Source organism: Grampus griseus (genome assembly GCF_964374135.1).
Source record: "Grampus griseus genome assembly, chromosome: 11".
NCBI lineage: Eukaryota > Metazoa > Chordata > Mammalia > Artiodactyla > Delphinidae > Grampus > Grampus griseus.
In genome coordinates this window covers 77,431,518-77,452,722 of record NC_139005.1, presented here as the reverse complement: position 1 = coordinate 77,452,722, position 21,205 = coordinate 77,431,518, and the positions used below count along the sequence as shown (strand labels likewise).

Genomic DNA, 21,205 nt, shown 5'->3' with positions numbered 1-21,205 from the left:
GCCTAAAGACAAATCTTCTAAAAGGAACTCAATTATCATAAATCCCTTCCCTGGGAGTTTCATCAACTAGAGAAGATTGAGTCATCACAGGAGAGGAGGCTACACCCAGACAAATTTTGTCGTATCTCCCATCTGTTCTTCTAAGGGTCCATTTATCTTTCCTAAGTAAACATTTACTCTTCCCTAAGAGGTCTACACCCCCTCCCCCCCATATAGATGCTATCTGAGCCTGAATTCCAAGCCATCGAGTGTTAGATTCCCCTGGGTATCGACAAAGATTCTTTCTTTAATCAAACTTTAGTCAGGCTCCTGAAATTTCTCCTAGGCCTACCTGTGCACTTCCTTGCAAAATCTAGTTTTAACAAGAACCCTGGTATGCCAGTTTAGCAAGCGTCTCCCATCCGCCACAACTGATCACCCTCAATATTGGGTTCCTCATCTTCTACCATTCCCCTAGGTGTAATCATGCCCCATAGGGGTAACAGAAGCTAGTGACTAATAGAGATTCTTGAGCTTGTCTTACAGAACAACAGATAAGGGAACAGCTTGTTAAAACCTCTCTGCTTATAAACTGCCTTCACTGATCAGCTTGCTTTAGTTTTTTCCCCTCTCCTTAACTGCATACCCTCCAAGCTTCACATAGCTTAGGTAATACACCACAAGACACCTTAACCACCCCACAGATAACACCTCAGATGTATGGGGTTGCTATGGTAATGGGGGCAGAGACTTAAGTTGTTTTTTCGGAACTTAGAGTCAGCTCTTGTTCAGTTCGAGCTAAGACTGGTTGGGACCACGGGCCCTAACACTGGGCCTGCACAGGAGTTGGATGAATGCTCTTTTGTTGTCAGAGGGCCAAAACCTCCACCCCCAAATCATGCTAAGCACCTCCATTTTTTAACATGCATCCCTGGAAGAAGCATGTAACCAAGATGTATCTGCACAGAACACCGACTACCTCACTTTTCCCCTACCTCCAATCACCTTTCCTCACACCTAAGACCACCCTGATCCTTTACCCCATAAATATCCCACCTTTGGGAGGGTGGATCTCAGACTTGTTCTCCTCCCTTGGCTGCTTTGTGAATAAACTCTCTCTGCTGCAAACCTTGGTGTCTGAGGTAACAGAGGTAATGTCTGACTACCCTAGCCTGTCTTCACCAAGAATCCCGTTATATTGGTTTAGCCAAAACCCCTCCTGACCCCGTGTTTCCTCTTAGTAATTAAATTCCCATTTATCCATGCTGTATTTGCAATAGAACCCAGTTCTATACTGAGGTCTCTTTCCCCCTATTGTATGTCCTGAATAAAATACGTTTTAACTGCCTTAACTACTGTCTAGCTCTGTTTTGTTTTGTTTTTTTAAACAGTATCTCCCATGTATATATGCAGTATACGTGTTGTTAAAAACAGGACAACAGGCCCCAAACGGAGTCACTTATACTAAGATCCACCTTACCAAATCAAGACTTAATTACACTTTTGGCCTTTCCAAGAAATGTAACTGAACAGGACCTGTGGAGCCTTCCCAGGACAGAGCCCCTCCCCCATATCTTCTGCTGTAGCTCCTCTTAGAAGTGCCAAGATAACAGTATTTCATGCATATTTCCTGAGCTTTTCAGATGCTAAAACCACCACCACATGGAAGAAATTAGCTACTTGATGATCATGAGCCTGTAGCCCCCAGACCTACTGGTACCTAAGGATTGATAATGTTAACTGCCCTGTTACCTCAAGATCAACCAATCAGAGAATTGTGCATGAACTGAGATGCCAGCACATACCCTGGGATGCCCCTCCCCTCCCCTGACCTTTAAAAATGCTTTGCTGAAACCCTTCAAGGAGTTAGGGGTTTTTTTTGGGCACGAGCCACCTGTTCTCCTTGCATGCCCCTGCAACAAAGCTTTCTCTGCTCCAAACTTCGACTTTTCGGTTTGTTTGGCCTTACTGGGCGTCAGTCACAGAAACCTGCGTTCGGTAACAGAAATAGAATCTTAAGCCAGTCAGTCAGGAACTACCCAATCAACACTAGTGAGGTAATCTGCCTGACAGACCCGTGCCATCCCCTAAAAGAACGTGACCTTGACACAAACAATCCACTCTTTTTTTAAAATTTATATTTTTATACAGCAGGTTCTTATTAGTTATCTATTTTATACATATTAGTGTATATATGTCAATCCCAGCCATAAAAAGAACGACATTGGGTCATTTGTAGAGACGTGGATGAATCTAGAGACTGTCATACAGAGTGAAGTAAGTCAGAAAGAGAAAAATATCGTATATTAATGCATATATGTGGAACCTAGAAAAATGGTACAGATGAACCGGTTTGCAGGGCAGAAATAGAGACACAGATGCAGAGAACAAATGTAGGAACACCAAGGGGGGAAAGTGGCAGGGGTGGGTGGTGGTGGTGGGATGAATTGGGAGATTGGGATTGACCAATCCACTCTTTGCTAGCCTAACTTCCTTGTCCCACTCCCTTCTGCCTACAAGTCTTTCATCTTTTACAGATCCTGGGAAGAAGATCCTTTCTGTCTGCTGGATGGGACGCTGCCTAATTCATGAATCGTTGAAGAAAACCAGTAAGATCTTTTAAATTTACTCCAGTTGAATTTTGTTTCCTAACAATGTTAATAAACTTTTGTTTTTCTTTTGTTAATCTATCTTTTATGACAGGGGTCTCAGCCAAGAACTCGAAAGGTAGAGGGAAAATTGTTTTTCCTCCCCTGTATTCCCAGTTTGTAAAATCAGTCCTAGAGCACAGAAAGTGATGGGAAGCTGCTTGACTCATTTAGGAGGCAAGCAATAAAAATGCTATTGGAATATTCAATACTGTAAAGATGTCAGGTCTCTCCAAATTAATCCATAGATTCAAAGCAATTCCAATCAAATCTTGGTAGTTTCCTTTTTCTAAAGTGAAAATGATAGGCTGATTCTAAAATTCATTCAGAAATACAAAGGGCTAAAAATAGCCAAAGCAATCTTGAAGGAAAATAAAGCTGGCTGGTTTTATTCTATCAGACACTAGTATGTATTATAAAGTTAAAAAGTAATTAAAATAATGTCGTATAGGCACAAGAATGATCAAATTAACCAATGGAAAAGAGAATACCCAAAAACAAGGCCACACATACAAGGTATCCTGATTTATCACAAAGGCAACGTTGTAGTTCAGCGAGGAAAGGATGGTCTGTTCAGAAAATGCCAGGCTAGGACTTCCCTGGTGACGCAGTGGTTAAGAATCTGCCTGCCAATGCAGGGGACACAGGTTCAAGCCCTGGTCTGGGAAGATCCCACATGCCTCGGAGCAACGAAGCCCATGTGCCACAACTACTGAGCCTGTGCTCTAGAGCCCGCAAGCCACAACTACTGAGCCCATGTGCCATAGCTACTGAAGCCCGTGTGCCCCGAGCCCGTGCTCCACAGCAAGAGAAGCCACCACAGTGAGAAGCCCGCGCACCGCAATGAAGAGTAGCACCCGCTTGCCACAACTACAGAAAGCTGGCGCGCAGCAATGAAAACCCAACACAGCCAAAAATAAATAAATTTATAAATAAATAAATAAAGTTGTTTCCTGAAGATGGAAATTCCTTCTTAAAAAAAAAAGAAAAAAAAAAAAAGAAAATGCCAGGTTAACTAGACATCCATGTGGGAAAAAAACATATGTTGACCTTTACTTGATACCATACAAAAGTCAGTTCCAGACGGATAGCAGATCTAGAAGCAAAAGGTAAAATAAAGCTTTTAGAGAAAATAATCTTTGTCACCTTAGATCAGGCAAATATTTCTTTAAAGGCACTAACCATAAAAGAAAAAGGTTTACTTGGATTATGATAAAGTTAAGAGCTTCTGTTCATTGAAAGACACTATTAAGAGAGTGCCACACACCTCCTGAGATATTTGAGGTACACAGATCCAACAAAGGACTTATATCCAGTATATGTAAAGAACTCCTTCAAATCAGTAACAAGAAGAGATAATCCAAAAGGAAAATATGCAACAAACTTGAATTGGCTTCATTAAAGTGGATACAAAACTGGTCCTTAAACATATAAAAAGACTCCCCCTTTCCTTATCAGAGAAATGCAAATTAAAGCCAAGAGGAGATACCAGTACACACCTACCAGAATGGTAAAAAGAGAAACTGAAATTAGCAAGTGTTGGTGAGGCTATAGAGCAACTGGACCTCTCCTGTACTGCTGGTAGGAATATAAATTGGTACCACCACTTTGGAATAGTGTTTGGCAATATCTACACAGGTGAATGTATATATTTCCTATGACTTAGCAGTTCCACGTCTAAGTATATACTCAACAGAAATATGTTCAATAAGACATATATACTAAAAGGTTCATACTAGCACTGTTCATAATAGTCTCAAACTGGAAATCACCCAAAGACCATTAATAGTAGAGTGGATTTAAAAATGGTCATGCATTCACATGGAATACTACAGAGAAATAAAAAATGCTCACATGACCATATGGATGAATCTAACAAACAAAACCAGAGAGCAAAAAGTCAGAGCAAAAAGAGCATATACAAATGGAATTGCCCAGTGTGTAAACTATAAAAATAGACAAAAGGAATCTAAGTTAGTTATTACAAGTCTGAATTGTGGTTATCTTTGGGGTGGGGAGAAGTGACTGAAAGGGAGTAAAAGGGAGTTTCTGGTGTGCTGGTTGACGTTCAGTTTCTTAACATGGGTACTGGTTACATGGATGTATTCAACATGTGAAAATTCATCAATCTGCACATTTATGATTTGTGCACTTTTCTTACGAATATCATGCTGCAATAAAAATTAATGTATGTGACAAAAAGCAAATAAATTAAACTACAAACTAAAAAAAATTTCTAGAAGTATGGTACGGTTAAGTAACATATGAAAAACGTATGCAAGGGACTTCCCTGGCGGTCCAGTGGTTGAAACTTCACCTTCCAATGCAGGGGTTGCAGGTTTGATCCCTGGTCAGGGAGCTAAGATCCCACATGCCTCACAGCCAGAAAACCAAAACATAAAACAGAAGCAATATTGCAACAAATTCAATAAAGACTTTACACCGGGTTCACATCAAAAAACAAACAAACAAACAAAGTAAAACGTATGCAAGTCGTAAGAAGCTAACATCCAATAGTAAAATGAGCAAAAACTACAAAAAAATGCTCAAGAAAGAAATAAAAATGTTCCCAGTAAATGCACAAAATGTAAATTAGAACAACAGAATGCTATTTTTTCCTATAAAATTAACAAAGATTAAAGGAAACTAATAAGGTTGCTGCTGAGGATTTGGTGAAAATACTCCTAATGGAAACTTGAATAGGTATAACCTTTCTGCATAAGTCTTAAAAAATGTTCATATCCTTTGACCCACTAGTTTCCCTTCTAGAAATTACTATAAGGAAAAATCAGAGATGCAGTAAAAGATGGACTTATGTCAGTGCTGATTACAATTGTATTTTGAAACAATATAACCAAGAATGGGAAAATAGTTATATTATGATACACATACATGATTGGATATTATGTTATTGTTTTCAAAGAGTAATGAATAGGAAAAGACTCACTGAAAAATACATATAAAATTCTATGTGGTATATTTTTTGTGTTTTAAAAAATATCAAACATACATTTGAATAGAAAAAAGTCTGTAAGAACACATACTATAATGTTAATAGTGGCCATCTGTGGGTGGTAGGAAAATGAGTGATTTTAATTTTGTGGCTTGTTTTCTACAATGAAATGTTCTTTGAGCATGTATTACTATTATACTCAGATATCTAAGAATAGGGTAAAAAAGTATCCACCCACTTTCCTCTCTCTAGCAATCTAAGCAACATAGATTTTTGTCTCTTCTTCATCTCCCACATTCTATTTTGTAACTGTTTCCTCGATTTTACCTTAGAAGTATCTGTCCAAGCCATTATTCAATTATTTCTTCTCTCTTTTCCAGAACTCAGGCGCTTGCCTTCCCTACTGACCTCCTCAAATCCAGGCACTCCCTTTTGGTAAAAGAGCCCTATCTTCCACTACTTCTTCATTCCAGCCCCATCAAACCACTTTATATAGCGACACTCCACATTCAAGTCCCTGAAAAATCTACACCAGGTACTTTCACACCTCCCAACCTTGAGATACTCTGTTCTCTTTCCTTATAATGCATTTTCTCCCTTCCATCTCTCTAAACATATTCACAGTTCAAGATCCACCTCCAATATCCATATACTGGGTGTAGTGTCTGCGAGGCCACAAGAACAGACAGCGGTTTCCAAATCAATCCTCCAATGACAGTTTGTATATGTTTCAACATTTACCATTCTGTACTATTTATTGCGTAGCTCTCTGATGGTATGGAATGAGCCGTTTCTTTTAAATTTTTTAAAATCTTGTCGGATGAATGGATTTTAGTAAAGTATACATACATGCCTTATACAGGGGTGTGACTTTTCACCTGTGTCTGATAGACAAATGGCAACAAAAACACTAGACTGTTTTTTTGTTTTTGTTTTCATTCAAGATGGCAGAGAACGTCTTAAAATAGTCCCACACAAAAGCACTCACACCCGAGCCTCGAATCAGAAGAACTAGCTACACCTAGCGCAACAGCAAAGGACAAAAGAATTAGATGCTGAGATGCCCCGGCCCAAATCACCCACAGTAGGTCCCACATACAGATATTAAACCACGGTATAAGAAAACAAAAACAAAAACAAAAACTAGCACCTGCTGCCTCCATTCCGAGGGCCACGCCTCGACCGCGAACTGTGACCTGGGGCATTTCTGGATACTGACCCGAACAAATCGGGGACTAAAACTGTGGAGGCTAAATCGTACGGGTGAGTAGGAACAAGCAGGGTTCTAGTCCACCGGCCTGGCTGGGAATTCTGGGAGGGCCCGAGGCAGAGGCCGGGCGCGGCGAGAGAGCCTCAGGCTACACCTGTCAGGCTGCGTCCAACATTAGGCCCGGAAATTGCCGAGATTCGGTGACCGAGGCCGGCAGGAGCGTCACCCGATTCCTCGCCCCGGGATCTGCCTCTCGCCCGGCCTCCTCGCCTTCTCCCTCGTCCTAATCAAACAAAGGCAATTCACACGCACCGCCATTTTCCCCTTACCTCAAAAACCACCTCTTCGTCAAAATCCGGTGTCATCCTTCTCCGCCATGCCACCCGCCTCAGCACGATGGGAAATGAAGGCGGGAGAACCGGCTGCATGCGCCCAGGCGTCTGCTTCTGAAGGTCCCGTGAGTCCAGAAAACTACAATTCCCAGCATGCCTCACAGCTCACGCCCCTTTTTCAGGCCCGCTCATTGGCGCTGAGCTTGAACGTGTGGGCGGGAGGGGCGGGAACGGGCGGAAACTCGGGCCCCCTGATTGGAGGAGGCTGGGGCTTTTGTCCGCTTTTTACAGCCGCGACTAGCAGGGGGCGCCTGGAGCTCTGATTTTTTTTTGGAGCTGGAGAAGGGCGCGCGCCGGCGAAGCCGCGGTGAGCACTGCTCGTGTGCGCGCGTGGCCGTCTGCCGGGATCTCGGCTGGGCGGCGCTCGTGCCCGCCCGCCCGTCGCCGGCGGCTCGCGCCCGGGAGCGCCGCCGGGTCCCCGGAGCCGGCCGCGTCCTTTGTGCGGCGCTGGGGTTGCGCCTCGGGGCCGCGGGACGGAATGTGGGCTCTGCCGGGGCTTTTCTCTTCTGCCCAAACTGTTGAAACAATGGACTGTAAGGGGAGCGGGGATTGAGGGGGGCGAGCGGGGAAGCGAGCTGCACGGGGGAATCATGACTTCTGCCGCCGGTAAGTGACGGCGCTCGCGCTGCCGCTGGAAAGTTTGTAGCGAGCGCTGCAGGTCTTGGGCTCGGAGCAACTTTGTCCTCCTGGATGGGTTAGCGATATTCCCTCTACCTTTCCTCAGGACTGTGCGGAGGAGACGGTGTTTGCTGCCGGATTTTTTCGTTCCTTCGTGCCAAGAGGGGCTCTTTGGAAATAGTGTGTCTCTTGGGACCTCCTTTTAAAAGAAGACCGTGTTGGGGGCTCTTAGCGCCAGGTGAAACGGGAAATGTAAAGAGGGCGTTTACTTTTCTCTCCTAAAATTTGAGCGACTTTGCCTTTGCGTATGAAAATAGTTTAGATTCCCATGTTAAGAAATCAGTTATTCTAGGAAAGGGCAGTGTTCCCGGAGTGTTGAACTCGGCGACTAGGCTGAGTGGCTTTAACCCCTAATGTCGACTGGAAACCCTGACCCTTATTAAGTAAAGAGGTTTAGACATTTTTACTCCTGTTTTGGTGGTTTTCCCCCGGTTACCTGAGGAGCAGAGGAGTAGAATTGCCGATGCCAAGGTTTTGGTTCATCTTCATCCAATTTTTAATGGATTTTTCCCCCTATTTCTACCTGGTTAGTGTAGACAAAGCCTGATTTTTTGTCTGCCTCCTGTCGCCGTTTCCCTTTATCCAAATGGCAAAGCCTGTTGTATTACCTTTGTGTAGACTTTGAAGAATTCTGGACGTTGTGTTTCTAAACATTCTGAAGGAACAGTTCCTATTTTCCAAAATAATTACTAAAGTGGTGTTAAATTCACTTATAAGAACATAGGTTAATTTTTAAGCCAGAACTTAATAACGTATTCAGTATTAAGAAACATTTTTGCCCACGTTGTAATAAATAAGCTTTCATTAGACATTTTATAGTAAAATAGTGTAAAGCTTCACCACAGTTACTTCTAGAACCAGCATGTAAGTATCAGATTAAATTTTCTTAGCTTTTCTTGGCATTTATTTTAAATTCCTGCATCTTGTAACTGTCAAACAGCACTAAATATTCTGGTTTGTATTCTTTCTAAAGCCTAGATATATTGGAGGTTGTACGGCTAGGTGTAGTCAGATTACAACTAACGAGGCAAGAAGTTTAGCCAATAGGAATAAGAAAGCAAGGGATGAAATGTTCCCATAATAGTATTCCTGAGGAAGATGTTGTGGATCTTTCCTTTTTGATGCTATATGTGTGTGCAGGAGATATGTCATCGTGTACTGGGAATTATGTTATTTATAAACTCTCTTTTCCTTACCAGAGGGAGGCTTTCTACTTACTTGAGGTGAACTATTTTCATCCTAAATTTCTGTGCCTCACTTTAAGTTTTATTAAGGAACAAGTCTAATTTAATTTCAATTTAAAGTGGTTGGAGATTTTAAAATCCTTCCAGCCAACTTTAACTCTCCTCTCCAGTGTCAAACACATTTAAAATTCATACCTTATATGTATCAGTTTTCAGTTCCAGTCCTAACAGTTTATAATGAACCCATACAGAAGCATTTAATTCTACATTTAAATATGTAAACCGGATCTAGGTCTCAGTCTGGAATTTTATTATTCTTTCATTTGAATGACCCTCGAATAATGCAGACTATTTTTATATTTTATCAACTTTATAATTAAAGAAGTCCACAGACATTTTTGTGGTGTTTAAAAGAGGGACACTTCCTGTGTTTAGCTGAGTTAGTTGGTTTTTAGCACGGTTTGCTGAGAAGCATTAACTACTTTTTCATTCTCCCATCTGTTAAGATTTATTATTTTTTCTCATGTCTAAATGGAGAATATGGAAAAGAACTGCGGTTTTATTTGTATCCTATTCTTATAAAATTATGTGTTCATCATTCTTACAAGCTGTTTATGATGCTCTTTGGAACAGTATTCAGAATTCATTAAAACTTTAGGAATGTTATTTGAAGTTGGGGGAGGGGATGTTTGTTTACAGGGACTCTAATCTGTGGTATTTGGGATGGTTGGCTTAATTTAAGGCAATAAGAAAAATGTAGAACATCTAAGATATATGTATCCTGAAGAAGAGCTTGCTTTGTTTTTCTGTGTCTGTGAAAGAGTAGGCCCACAATAGAGATTTTAGAATTATTCTAATCAGTATATGAAAAAAGGAGAGATAATTATAGAAATATATTTCATATATTTTTGAACATGTACAGGTCTTGGTGTACATGTGCTGTGCTTTGCTTTTTGGCTGGTCCAATAGCTAAGAAAGTGTTGCACGTGGACCGCCGCCATCTGTATGTAATAGATGATGAGTGTGTTTGTAATTGTTAGTAAAATGGTACTAGTGCTTTACTTTCTTACCTTATTTTTCCCTGGAGCCAAACAGCTGTGTAAATAAAAGATTTGCTGCTATGCTCTAAAAAGCTTTGGGTCTGACTGTTGATACAGTATTAATATCCAAAGGTGCTGGATCCATTTCCAAACATCGTGCACTTATTTCAAGAGTTTGACATTGGAGCAGACCGTAATATAAAGGCTTGTTATTTTTTGAGCTGTGTTTCTTTCAAAATAGAGCCACTAAAACATAAAGAAATAATTTTAAAATAAAAAAAATAATAATGATGAAGGACTTCAAATATTGCTATTCTATGACTTAGTTGAACACTTGTTCCTACTAATAATTAAGAGCTTAGGGACTTCCCTGGTGGCACAGTGGTTAAGAATCCACCTGCCAATGCAGGGGACACTGGTTCAAGCCCTGGTCTGGGAAGATCCCACATGCTGTGGAGCAACTAAGCCCGTGGCGCCACAACTACTGAGCCTGCACTCTAGAGCCCACAAGCCACAACTGCTGAGCCCACATGCCACAATTACTGAAGCCCGCGCACCTAGAGCCCGTGCTCCACAGCAAGAGAAGTCACCACAATGAGAAGCCCGCACACCACTAAGAAGAATAACCCCCCCCCAAAAAAGAAGAACCCCCACTCTCCGCAACTAGAGAAAACCTGTGCGCAGCAACGAAGACCCAACGCAGCCATAAATAAATAAATTTTAAAAAAGAAGAACTTATTCAGTAATCCTATTGAAGTTGATTCCTGTTAACTTTTCAAAATATTCTACATTTAAGTGGATATTGATTTCTTTTTAAAGAAATATCTTGTTATTGAGATATAGTAAAGACTATGCGTATGTGGCAGCTCTGACTGTTCCCAGGCCCTATGTTTAGCATTGGGGATACAGCAAAGAGACAAAGTACCTGCCCTCCTGGAGCTTGCCTTCTAGTGGTGAAGACAGAGGGAGGTACACGGAAGAAAAATCACACAGGGCAAAGTGGCTAGAGAATCTAAGGGTTCTCCTGAAGCAGATATCTCCTGAAGTTATCATCTCAGAATCATTTAGGCTTTAGAGATCTGTTCAGCTCCCTCATTTGCAAGTAAGGAAACTGAGGCAACCAGTTCTCCACAGAGGCACACCCAGTTATGTTATTGGCCTCCTCCAATACACGGTTAGCTAAGCCAAAGCTCGCAGTTCTTTGTTTAATTCAGTGAGTATGTGTTGAGGCAGTTAGGTACATGATGCTGCGCTATATCTGTTGGTAATTGACCATAATTCATATAGTTAATTGAATTTCTAGGACACTAAGAACAGAGATTTATGAAAAATGATTGAACTAAAATAGCAAAAATTGGTTGGGTAAATGACCCTGAAGCTTTTGAAAAGGCTCTAAGATTCAGAAAGTAAAAGATTAATGAGACAGGGTTTTTTTTGTTTGTTGTTTTTAGTTTTGGTAAAATACACCTAACATAAATTTACCATCTATACTATTTATTTTATTTTATTTATTTTGGCTGTGTTGGGTCTTCGTTTCTGTGCGAGGGCTTTCTCTAGTTGTGCGAGTGAGGGCCACTCTTCATCGTGGTATGCGGGCCTCTCACTGTCGCGGCCTCTCTTGTTGCGGAGCACAGGCTCCAGACGCGCAGGCTCAGTAGTTGTGGCTCACGGGCCCAGTTCTTCCGCGGCATGTGGGATCCTCCCAGACCAGGGCTTGAACCTGCGTCCCTTGCATTGGCAGGCAGACTCTCAACCGCAGCGCCACCAGGGAAGCCCCCAATCTGTACTATTTTTTTTTTTTTTTTTTTAGGGTACGCGGGCCTGTCACTGTTGTGGCCTCTCCCATTGCGGAGCACAGGCTACGGACGTGCAGGCTCAGCGGCCATGGCTCATGGGCCCAGCTGCTCCGCCACACGTGGGATCTTCCCAGACCGGGTCACGAACCCGTGTACCCTGCATCGGCAGGTGGACTCTCAACCACTGCGCTACCAGGGAAGCCCCCGTCTGTACTATTTTTAAGTGTACAGTTCAGTAGCGTTAAGTACATTCATACTGCTGTGCAGCCAATCTCCAGAACTCTTTCCATGTTACAGAACTGATTTCTTTTTTTTTTTTTAATTCCTTCAAAATGCCCAGAGGTAGGATGTTTTCAGAATGCTTACAGAAATGAAATCAGTGTGATGGTCTGTCTGTTTTCCTTATCTTGAGTAAGATGGGAGGTAAGAGGCCTAGGGCATTCATACTTTTTCTTAAGACTTGACTTTATATGTCAGGAGTTTAATAGACCATTACACCAAGCTTTATCATTAGGCTTTGAATGGTTTTAAAATTTTTTCTACCTAAGAAAACAATAATAACACGCTTATTGAACACAACGAAATTGCATGGTGTTGGGAATTTGTATTGTCATTTTGGAAATACTTCATATCTTTTTTATTATAACATTATCCTGAGGAATTGAATGAGAAGGCATCTGTCATCAGGTGATCTTGGTTGAACAGAGTATTAGGGGTTTGAGAAATTCTTCCTCGGTTGGTAAAAGGAAGTAGAGCACCCTACTCTTTTTTTTTTCCTCACTACTCATGTCCCTGTAATATCTTCCCGGGTTGGAGTGTTATGACTAATTTCCTTTGTTGAAAAGAAACTCCTCACCAAGTGAAGAATTGAAGCCTCTGTGTATTCAAGTACTTAAACAATGTCCAGCAGATGATATTTTGAAAGGTTTATGTTTATGTTTTTCACTAAGTTTTCATTAAGCGTTAGATCCTGTTGGAGGAACAAACATAAGTATAAGAAGTATAAGATAAAATACGTTTTACCTTGTTTTGGGAAATATGATGGGGTGATAAGTGATAGTATAGGTAGAAAAACATAAAAGAACGTTTAAAATGAGGATGTTCAGAATCTGTGTAACTTCATTTTATAGGTCTTTTGTGTGAAGCTTTTTTTTTTTTCTTTTTGCGGTACGCAGGCCTCTCACTGTTGTGGCCTCTCCCCTTGCGGAGCACAGGCTCCGGATGCCCAGCCGCTGCGCGGCACATGGGATCTTCCCAGACCGGGGCACGAACCCGTGTCCGCTGTATCGGCAGGTGGACTGTCAACCACTGCGCCACCAGGGAGGCCCTGTGTACCTTTTATTTAGGTTCCTGTAGGTTAGTAGCAGATCTTTGCAAATCTAGCACAGTGTAATAGGTGCTCATTGAGTTCTTTTTACATAATGCCAAGAAAGAATTGCTACAATAGGAATTATGGTCATCTTTTAAATGCACTAGAATAGTGGTTATAAATGAAGAGTACACAGCGTAATCACCTGGGGTAGAGCGTAGGCCTTGACTTTTTAAAAATAAAGCTCAGTGAAGGATTATAGTGAAAATTCCGATTTGACAACCCCTGCACAGAAAAAATGCCAACCTTATCAAGAGCCTCAAATATTATAGTATCATTACTTTTCAGTTTGGAAAATTTCTGATTTCTGTATTCCTTTTTAGGTTATTTTGTGGTTCTAGTGGGATAGGTCATTGATGAAGGGCATTCATACAATTCTACTGTATGTCATTGAGGTAGAAGAATATGTACTGCTTATTCACATGAGAAGCTTAAAGAGTTGCATCCTACATAAACCTTAGGCAGATTCAACTCTTAGCACTCAGCAAATGAACTGAAGTGCCTTCTCCTACATACGGATCTCAAGCAGAAGCCAGTTACTGTATTTCATTTAGTGTTGCCTGAAGATATGGTAATCCATTCCAGAGTTAGAAGAAAAACTGTATTGGACTTATTAAGCAATGTACAATATATGCAAAGCTATGTGTACTGGAACTGGAGGGCAATTTAAGGAATTTTCAAGAGTAATAATAGACTCTGAATAGTATAAACTACCTAGTAAAATGCAAGTTCAGCATATTGTCAAAAGTAAAAATGTCATCAAATTTAATCATTTATCTTATGCTTTGGTTTTTTGGTTATCAGATTTTTTTTTCCTTTCTAGAGATTAAGAAGCCACCAGTGGCTCCCAAGCCAAAGTTTGTGGTGGCAAATAATAAGCCAGCTCCACCTCCTGTTGCACCTAAACCTGAGATCGTGGTTTCTAGTGTTCCACAGTCAACAAAGAAAACCAAACCAGCAATAGCTCCGAAACCAAAAGTGCTGAAGGCCTCACCCGTTCAAGACATCAGGCGGTCACCATCAAGGAAAATCATCGTGAACCTGGAAGAGCATAAACAGGAATCCCCTGAAAGCATTGACAACTCTAGCTGCAAAAACAGAGGGCATCAGAGCAGTGATTATATTTTACCAATGTGTTCCTGCCGTTCTGAGTGTAACCATAAGCTTGGAAATAGAGAAAATTTGTGTGTCAAGCAGCTTGTCTTAGGGCCCCTGGAAATGCATGAAAATTTAGAAAATAATAAAATTGGTGAGTCCTCTTCAGCTATAAAAACTCAGCGTAAATGTGATTCTAATGATGAAAAGATCAAGAGCCAGAGTGAAGTAGTTTTAAAGGCAAGCATCCTGGAAGAGAAGCTCAAAGATGTTTTAACACAACGAACGTCACCTTTTATTTTTCCACAGAAGCACAGATTCACAGACAGTCCAGAAATGAGTGATGGCTGTAATTCCAACAGACAATTCAGAATTGAATTTGCAGATTTGTCACCGTCCCTGTCCAGCTTCGAAAAAGTTTCTGATCATCACCATTGCCACCTACAACTTCCTAGTGATGAATTTCAAAATTTTGAAGCTAATCAGGGTGACAATGAAAAAAGCAACACTCACTTTCATTCATCTGAACAAGAAGCTCTAGAAAATGGTAAAAGGAGTACTTTTTTATCTTCAGATGGAGATATTAAGAAATCAGAAGTCAAAGACCTTGGTCCCTTGGAAATTCACTTAGTGCCATACACCCCCAAATTTCCAACTCCCAAGCCCAGAAAGACACGTGCTGCACGCCTATTACGCCAGAAACAGATAGATACTCCTAGCGAAAGTAACGAAGAACCAGAGAATGTAGACAGTAGCTCTCTTTGTCTTTTTGAAGATAGTTTGAAAAACAATAAAATCAGTGTTTTTCATCGGAATGTTTTGTGTAACCAGGAACAGGTGGACAAAGTGAAGCCAGGAAATAAAAGTGAATTGAATGTGGACTTTAACGGTGACAGACAAAACTTAATCAATTCACAAAAACCTTTGAGTCCTGAAACATCTTCCTTTGAAAATATGGCATCTCCTTTAGAGACAGACTCTAATTTGAATTCTGACAAGACAGGAGATGGTTCTAGTATGTCACCTGCTGTGGACAAAAGGACCAGTTTTATAAGATGCAGTACTCTATCTATGAGCCTGCCCAAGCAACTCAAATTAACCTGCACCGAACATTTGCCTACTGCCTGTAACCGGGGAGTGTCTGCCCCTCAACTGCAAAAGGAATCTATGATAAAAGATGAAAGTTCCTCAAGAATTGTCCCCAAAAAACCTCAAAGACACAGCTTACCTGCTGCAGGAGTGCTTAAAAAGGCTGCCTCAGAGGAGCTTGTGGAGAAAAGTTCTTATCCCTCAAACGAAGAAAAAAGTTCAGAGAAGGGTTTAGAAAGAAATCACCTTCAGCATTTATGTGCCCAAAACCGTGGTGTGTCGTCCTCCTTTGATATGCCTAAACGGGCTTCAGAGAAGCCAGTGTGGAAATTACCTCATCCTATTATACCCTTTTCAGGGAACCCAGAATCCTTAAAGTCTGTTACTGTATCCTCAAACAGTGAGCCTCCCACTGCCCTGACCAAGCCTAGAGCAAAATCATTATCTGCTGTGGATGTGGAAAGGTGCACTAAGCCTTGCAAAGACTCTCAAAAGAAGAACTCTTTAAAGAAGTTGCTCAACATGAAGCTGTCCATCTGTTTCATGAAGAGTGACTTCCAGAAATTTTGGTCCAAGAGTAGCCAACTCGGAGACACAACCTCAGGCAGCCTTGCGGGTGGGGAGAGAAAAGGGAGTGAAAGTGATTGGCATGGCTTGTTGGTAGAAGAAAAGAGAAATAAACACATTAAGGCATATTCGGCAGATAACTATAGCCTGGAATCCCAAAAGAAGAGGAAGAAGTCGCGGGGCCAGACCAGTGCAGCTAATGGACCAAGAGCTGAGTCTTTGGATGAACAAATGCTCTCCAGGGAGTCATCCTCGCAGGCACCTTGCAAATCTGTTATAAGCGGCTGTGCGCCGGAGTATGAAAATATACGCCATTATGAGGAAATACCAGAGTATGAGAACTTGCCATTTATTATGACTGTGGGGAAAACTCCAGAGCTGGAATGGCAGAATTCCAGCAGTGTGGAGGACACTGATGCAAATGTGTATGAGGTACAAGAGCCATATGAAGCTCCAGATGGCCAGCTGCAACTTGCACCCAGACATCAGCATTCCAGGTAACACTTAGGTGTCAGACAGATACCACCCTTTTGCTTGCATCACTGAAATTAACCTTCAGCAGCCCTGTGAGGTAGGTTAAGATCTCATACGTGGGAAAAAAATCACTTCCTGAGGGAGTGGTTTAGTTAAGCGTATGTTAAATTGTTTCCAAAGTGCAGTCTCTTTTTATCATATAGTGGGGATGGGTGTTTGCAATGCAGCCTTTATGTAGTTGACTTATTTTAGTAGCTGATTCAAAGAATTTGAACCAGTGGTAGTAGTAGTATAGGTACTACAAGGAACACCTAGAACAGAAACATCCCAGTTCCTCTAAAGCACCAACTTGGAAGTCATAGCAAGAACCTACGGGAGGAAAATGGCCAATTCAATGAGGTTTATTTGCTAGGTGTAAGAAATCTGTGAAGTTTTTGAAATCTGTGTTTACCTATGTTGCCCTTGTCAGGTAAAACCTCTAAATTTGCAAAATTCACTACTCTTTGAGGATTAGTTATTTTGCTTGTTGAAGGCTAATTAACAACTTCAGATAGACATAGGAAAAATGCAGAAAAAACATAATTACTGTCCTTTCTCACTTTTGTATGTGTACTTCCTACCTCTGGTGTACCTACTTCATCTGTCTTAACTGAAACCTGTGGTCTCTCCCGTTGTGGAGCACAGGCTCCAGACGCGCAGGCTCAGCGGCCATGGCTTACGGGCCCAGCCGCTCCGCGGCATGTGGGATCTTCCCAGACCGGGGCACGAACCTGTGTCCCCTGCATCGGCAGGCGGACTCTCAACCACTGCGCCACCAGGGAAGCCCTTCCATGTGGTTTTTTGTTTGTTTGTTTTCGAAACCTTGCACATTCTTGATGGTCCTGCTCAGCAACCCTTTGCATCATGAAGCTGCTACACTTACTTAGTGGGAAGTGTTTATTTCCTATTCTGACTTCCCAATTATGCTGTGGTATCCTTTATCTCAGTCTGATTTATGGTAGAATTGTCTGATTGGTATTTGGTTTTAAGCTCTAAGCGTTCTGGTCATATCTTTTTGTCCTGCATAAGGCCAAGCAAGGGTCTTAGTAGGAATCAGTAGATGTTGGTTGAGTAAATGAGAGAATGAGTGAAAGAGAGGGAAAGGAGGTAACTGTGGAAGCAGCTTCCTTCTCTCTCCCTAGTCACAACGGGAGCCTTGGCATTGTACTTAACGTGTTTTGTGTTTAACACGAAGTACACAGACCCTTTTTGAAGTCTTCATATTCTTAGGTTATTAACTTCAAGCCTTTGAGTGCTTACGTCTTAAAATAGGACTTCTGTAGAAATAGTAACACATGTGGCACATAGCAGGGGCTCAAAAAAAAGGCTTATTGGGTGAATTGAATAAATCAAATTATTAAGCAAAAATCGCATCAAGTAAAGTAAATAGTTGTTTTCACTTTCAGATGGTCTCCTAGCACTTTTCTTTACTCAGTCCTCTCTGCCCTTCCTCCTTTAACCCATAAAAGACTTACCTTCCTTGTCTTACTTCCTTTTCTCATATCTGACTTCATTCTGTTTACAACTGTCTACTCTCTGAATGTTAGTACCTAGGCAAAAGCCTCTCCCTTGGCATAAACGTTTCAATGGAGAGTGGAGTTAAGTATCCAACTTAAAAAAAAAAAAGTCTATTTTCATGCCTGCTTTTCTCACCATGGAACAATTTTGTTGGTACTGCCTTCCTTTTAACAAGTTTTTGTGTATTATTTTGTGTGTGTTTGTGTATGTAAGGAATGAATTTGGCTTCTTTGTGGCATACTGCTATCCTTAGCTAAGATAGAGTTTTTCCTTAAAATTGGAGGTTTGGCCCTTAGTGTAAGTTTCCTGTTGGCCCTCAGGCTTAATCTGAAGGGTTTGTCATTATCTCTAACACAATAAACTTCTAGAACTTGTTCTTATGCCTTTAGGGCACTGCTGCTCGGGTGAGGGGAACCAGCATGGAAGGGGTTAAGGTTCACAGCCAGCCAGTGCAGCTGGATGGCATTCATAAGGAGGGTTCTTTCTCAAGGCCACAGGAAACCGAGGGCGGCTTTGGACAGGTTGAAGCTGTCAAGTAGGGCAGCCTGGTGAGGAGTGGGTGAGCTCTGCTTTTGAATTTTGCTTTCCATGGAGATTTTTGTTTAGGCCTGGAGCGGGGAGGCCTACACTGGCTTGAGATTCCTAAAATGTGCCAGCTGAATCAAAAGCCTTCAGTCATAGGGCCATACTAACGGTTCTGCCTGGGAGGTTGTACCTTTTGTAAACAACATCACGTAGAAGGAGAAAGCAAAATTCAAGCCTTCATGAGGAGGACACCTGGCCAGCCCAGAATAAGGTAAATGAGAAGTGGGGCATCCGTTTCAGGTGAGCTGAGTGGATCCACGTGGAATCCTGTTTGGGAATATGGCTGTTGAAAATATAGACCTGTGTTTTAGAGTAATTAACTCAAAATCCAACACCCTAGTTTTCTAAAATGATAAGAAAAAACACAGATGAACCCTGTTTAAGATTCTTCTGCTGAAGTGAATCAAGAGAGTGTCTTTAACAGTTTCTTAGGCCTCGGGGAAGAGGTTTTGGATCTTACAGAGGGGACTGATTCACAGACTCATTAGTTTTACTGAGTCTACATATATAACCAGGAAGATTCTGGATTAGTAAACAGACATTGGCCAAGCTTGAGGTAGCCCATATGGTCACCTTCTTTAGAGTATAGATGTTTCATGAATCCAACTACTTAACATTTACAAATTTATAACAACGTGTTTATAACTTATCAGGAAAGAATTGCAGGCAGCCCCCAATTCCAAAAAGGATTGTGTTCTAAAAGTTCATGAAAATTTGGAACTCAGCATGAGTTTTCCAAGGAAACAGTTGTGGAAATGGTGGTAAAGGTCCCAGTTTAGTCCCCCAAATATATTAACCATTACGGTACTGGCTTCCCCTTCCCTCTTCCCAGGAAAATTCTTCCTCTCTGTGCTTTGTGCTGATGCAGGAGAGTTGGCCAGGGTGGAGTTGAGCACCGGGATGTCAGTGGAGCAAATCTGCTGCTTCTGAGGCTACAGGGTTTGTGGAAAGGGTGAGGTGACTAAGGAAAAATGAGGAAATTGGGGGCTGGGCTTGCGGTGAGAAAGACTGTAAGGCGCTGAAGGCACTGCGAGTGATAAGGAGAAGGGAAGGGCTGGGTGGTTGGGAATTAGGCTGCAGTGGATTTGCTTTCCCTCTTTTCTTCTTTATTATTCCTATCCCTCCCCTTTCACCCTCCCCAGTCTCCTGTCTCCTGAGTGGAAGAAACTGAGGGAGGGAGCCTGGATGGTAAGGAGTGGCACTAGGAAGGCTGAACGGCCAAATCTCAAGGGGAAGGAGGGTGAAGCCAAAGAAACATAGCTTTAGGTATTTCCAGGTAAGTCATCATTGGGCCATTGCTCTGAGTTCTCAGAAGCAATTTTGTCTGAAGTAAGATTGTGAGCCACTTTGGAGTATTCCAGTGAGTTTGGGGTATAGTTACCCTCTTCCTTGATATGTTTCAGACATGATAAATCTAAAACAACTATCAGACAGTGGGCCTTTTTCTCTCACTGGCATGCAGGTGATGAGTGCTCATTTACTACTGTTGTTTAAGAAGTGTGATTTCCATAAGGAAGTTCCTCAAGTTTGGGCCTCTGATGTTAAGGAGTTAGGGACAAATCGCAAACTATTCGTGCCCAAACATTGGAATTTTCCTCTTAAAAGTGTAGCCGATTTCTTGATTCTATAACCAAGAAAAATTTTCCCTGGAAACATTCCAGGGTTTTCCTCTGTTGTTTTAGTTTGTCCTTATTACAAGCACTTGGAAGAAAATGTGTGGTAATTGGGTTTTCCTGGGTAATGTAGCAAGTCCTCAGTTTATTTACTGCACAAGGCTGACCATGTGTCAGGCACTGTGCATTCAAAGGTGGAAGGGGGTGCTCCTCCCTAGGAGTTTCTGCCCAGTGAGGTGGCTCAGTTATAGGACACATGGTTTTGGTAATCCAAGCTTTGTCTGAGTTATATCCCGCGCAGGGTGCATGACTTCACAGAGATGGTGACACTTGACCTAAGGCTTATAAAATGGACAAGATTGGATTTGGCATTTAGGAGGTCATTTTCTAACCTGGGTAAGAGCAGCTTCATTGTTTGTTTTCTCCCTATTTTAAACACAAAACTGGGCTTAAAGAGCTGCCGAATGGTATTTCAAGTCTCAAATCCCATTATGGCATTTGTGTCATAAATCTTCAGACCCAGTCTAGAAGCTATCTCTTGGGTTGCATTTACCATCTAGTGGTATTGTTGGGTTTTAATATAATGATGAAAGTATAAATTAATAACCCGTAATGAGCATTTCCATGGTTGTCATAGCACCAGTGAGATTAAGCTCGCTTAGAAGGTGAGGGTTGGGACTCATGTGTCTCAACAGCAGCCCTTTCCTGTAAGTTATTTTCAGCATCAGCTCAGGAAATATCAAACATTTGTATGGCTCTTTAACTCTGTGTTTCTTGTGTTGGAACCATAGCCACACAGGTTTGGCAAATCTATTTGTTTACATACTTACCCTACATTTGAAACTGCGGATTTTATTTCTTGGCAGTAAAGCTTTTCTTTTTTCCTTTTAAATATGTATTAGGAATTAGTTAAAGTGCAGTATTTTGTCCAACTATATTACTTTGGTCTCATTCTTGCCAAAACAGATTAAGTGAT

At 41.6% G+C, this 21,205-nt stretch overlaps 2 protein-coding genes across 6 annotated transcripts in view; one reads left to right on the top strand and one right to left on the bottom strand.

The window, feature by feature from the left end:
• The window catches only part of VEZT (vezatin, adherens junctions transmembrane protein), a 72,859-nt gene extending 65,631 nt beyond the window's left edge, over positions 1 to 7,228 (bottom strand). For 3 of the 4 annotated variants that reach the window (XM_082667026.1, XM_082667027.1, XM_082667028.1), the window contains exon 1: positions 7,120 to 7,222. In XM_082667026.1, coding sequence (XP_082523152.1) covers positions 7,120 to 7,218 — 99 coding nt within the window. In that variant the 5' untranslated portion in view covers positions 7,219 to 7,222. Of the gene's footprint in view, positions 1 to 7,119 lie in introns of all 4 variants that reach the window. The other variant, XM_082667029.1, reaches the window with a different exon arrangement.
• Positions 7,229 to 7,714: 486 nt separating this feature from the next.
• The window catches only part of FGD6 (FYVE, RhoGEF and PH domain containing 6), a 109,515-nt gene continuing 96,024 nt past the window's right edge, over positions 7,715 to 21,205 (top strand). For both annotated transcript variants that reach the window (XM_082666734.1, XM_082666733.1), the window contains exons 1-2: positions 7,715 to 7,788; positions 14,073 to 16,497. In XM_082666734.1, coding sequence (XP_082522860.1) covers positions 7,773 to 7,788; positions 14,073 to 16,497 — 2,441 coding nt within the window. In that variant the 5' untranslated portion in view covers positions 7,715 to 7,772. The remainder of the gene's footprint in view (positions 7,789 to 14,072; positions 16,498 to 21,205) is intronic.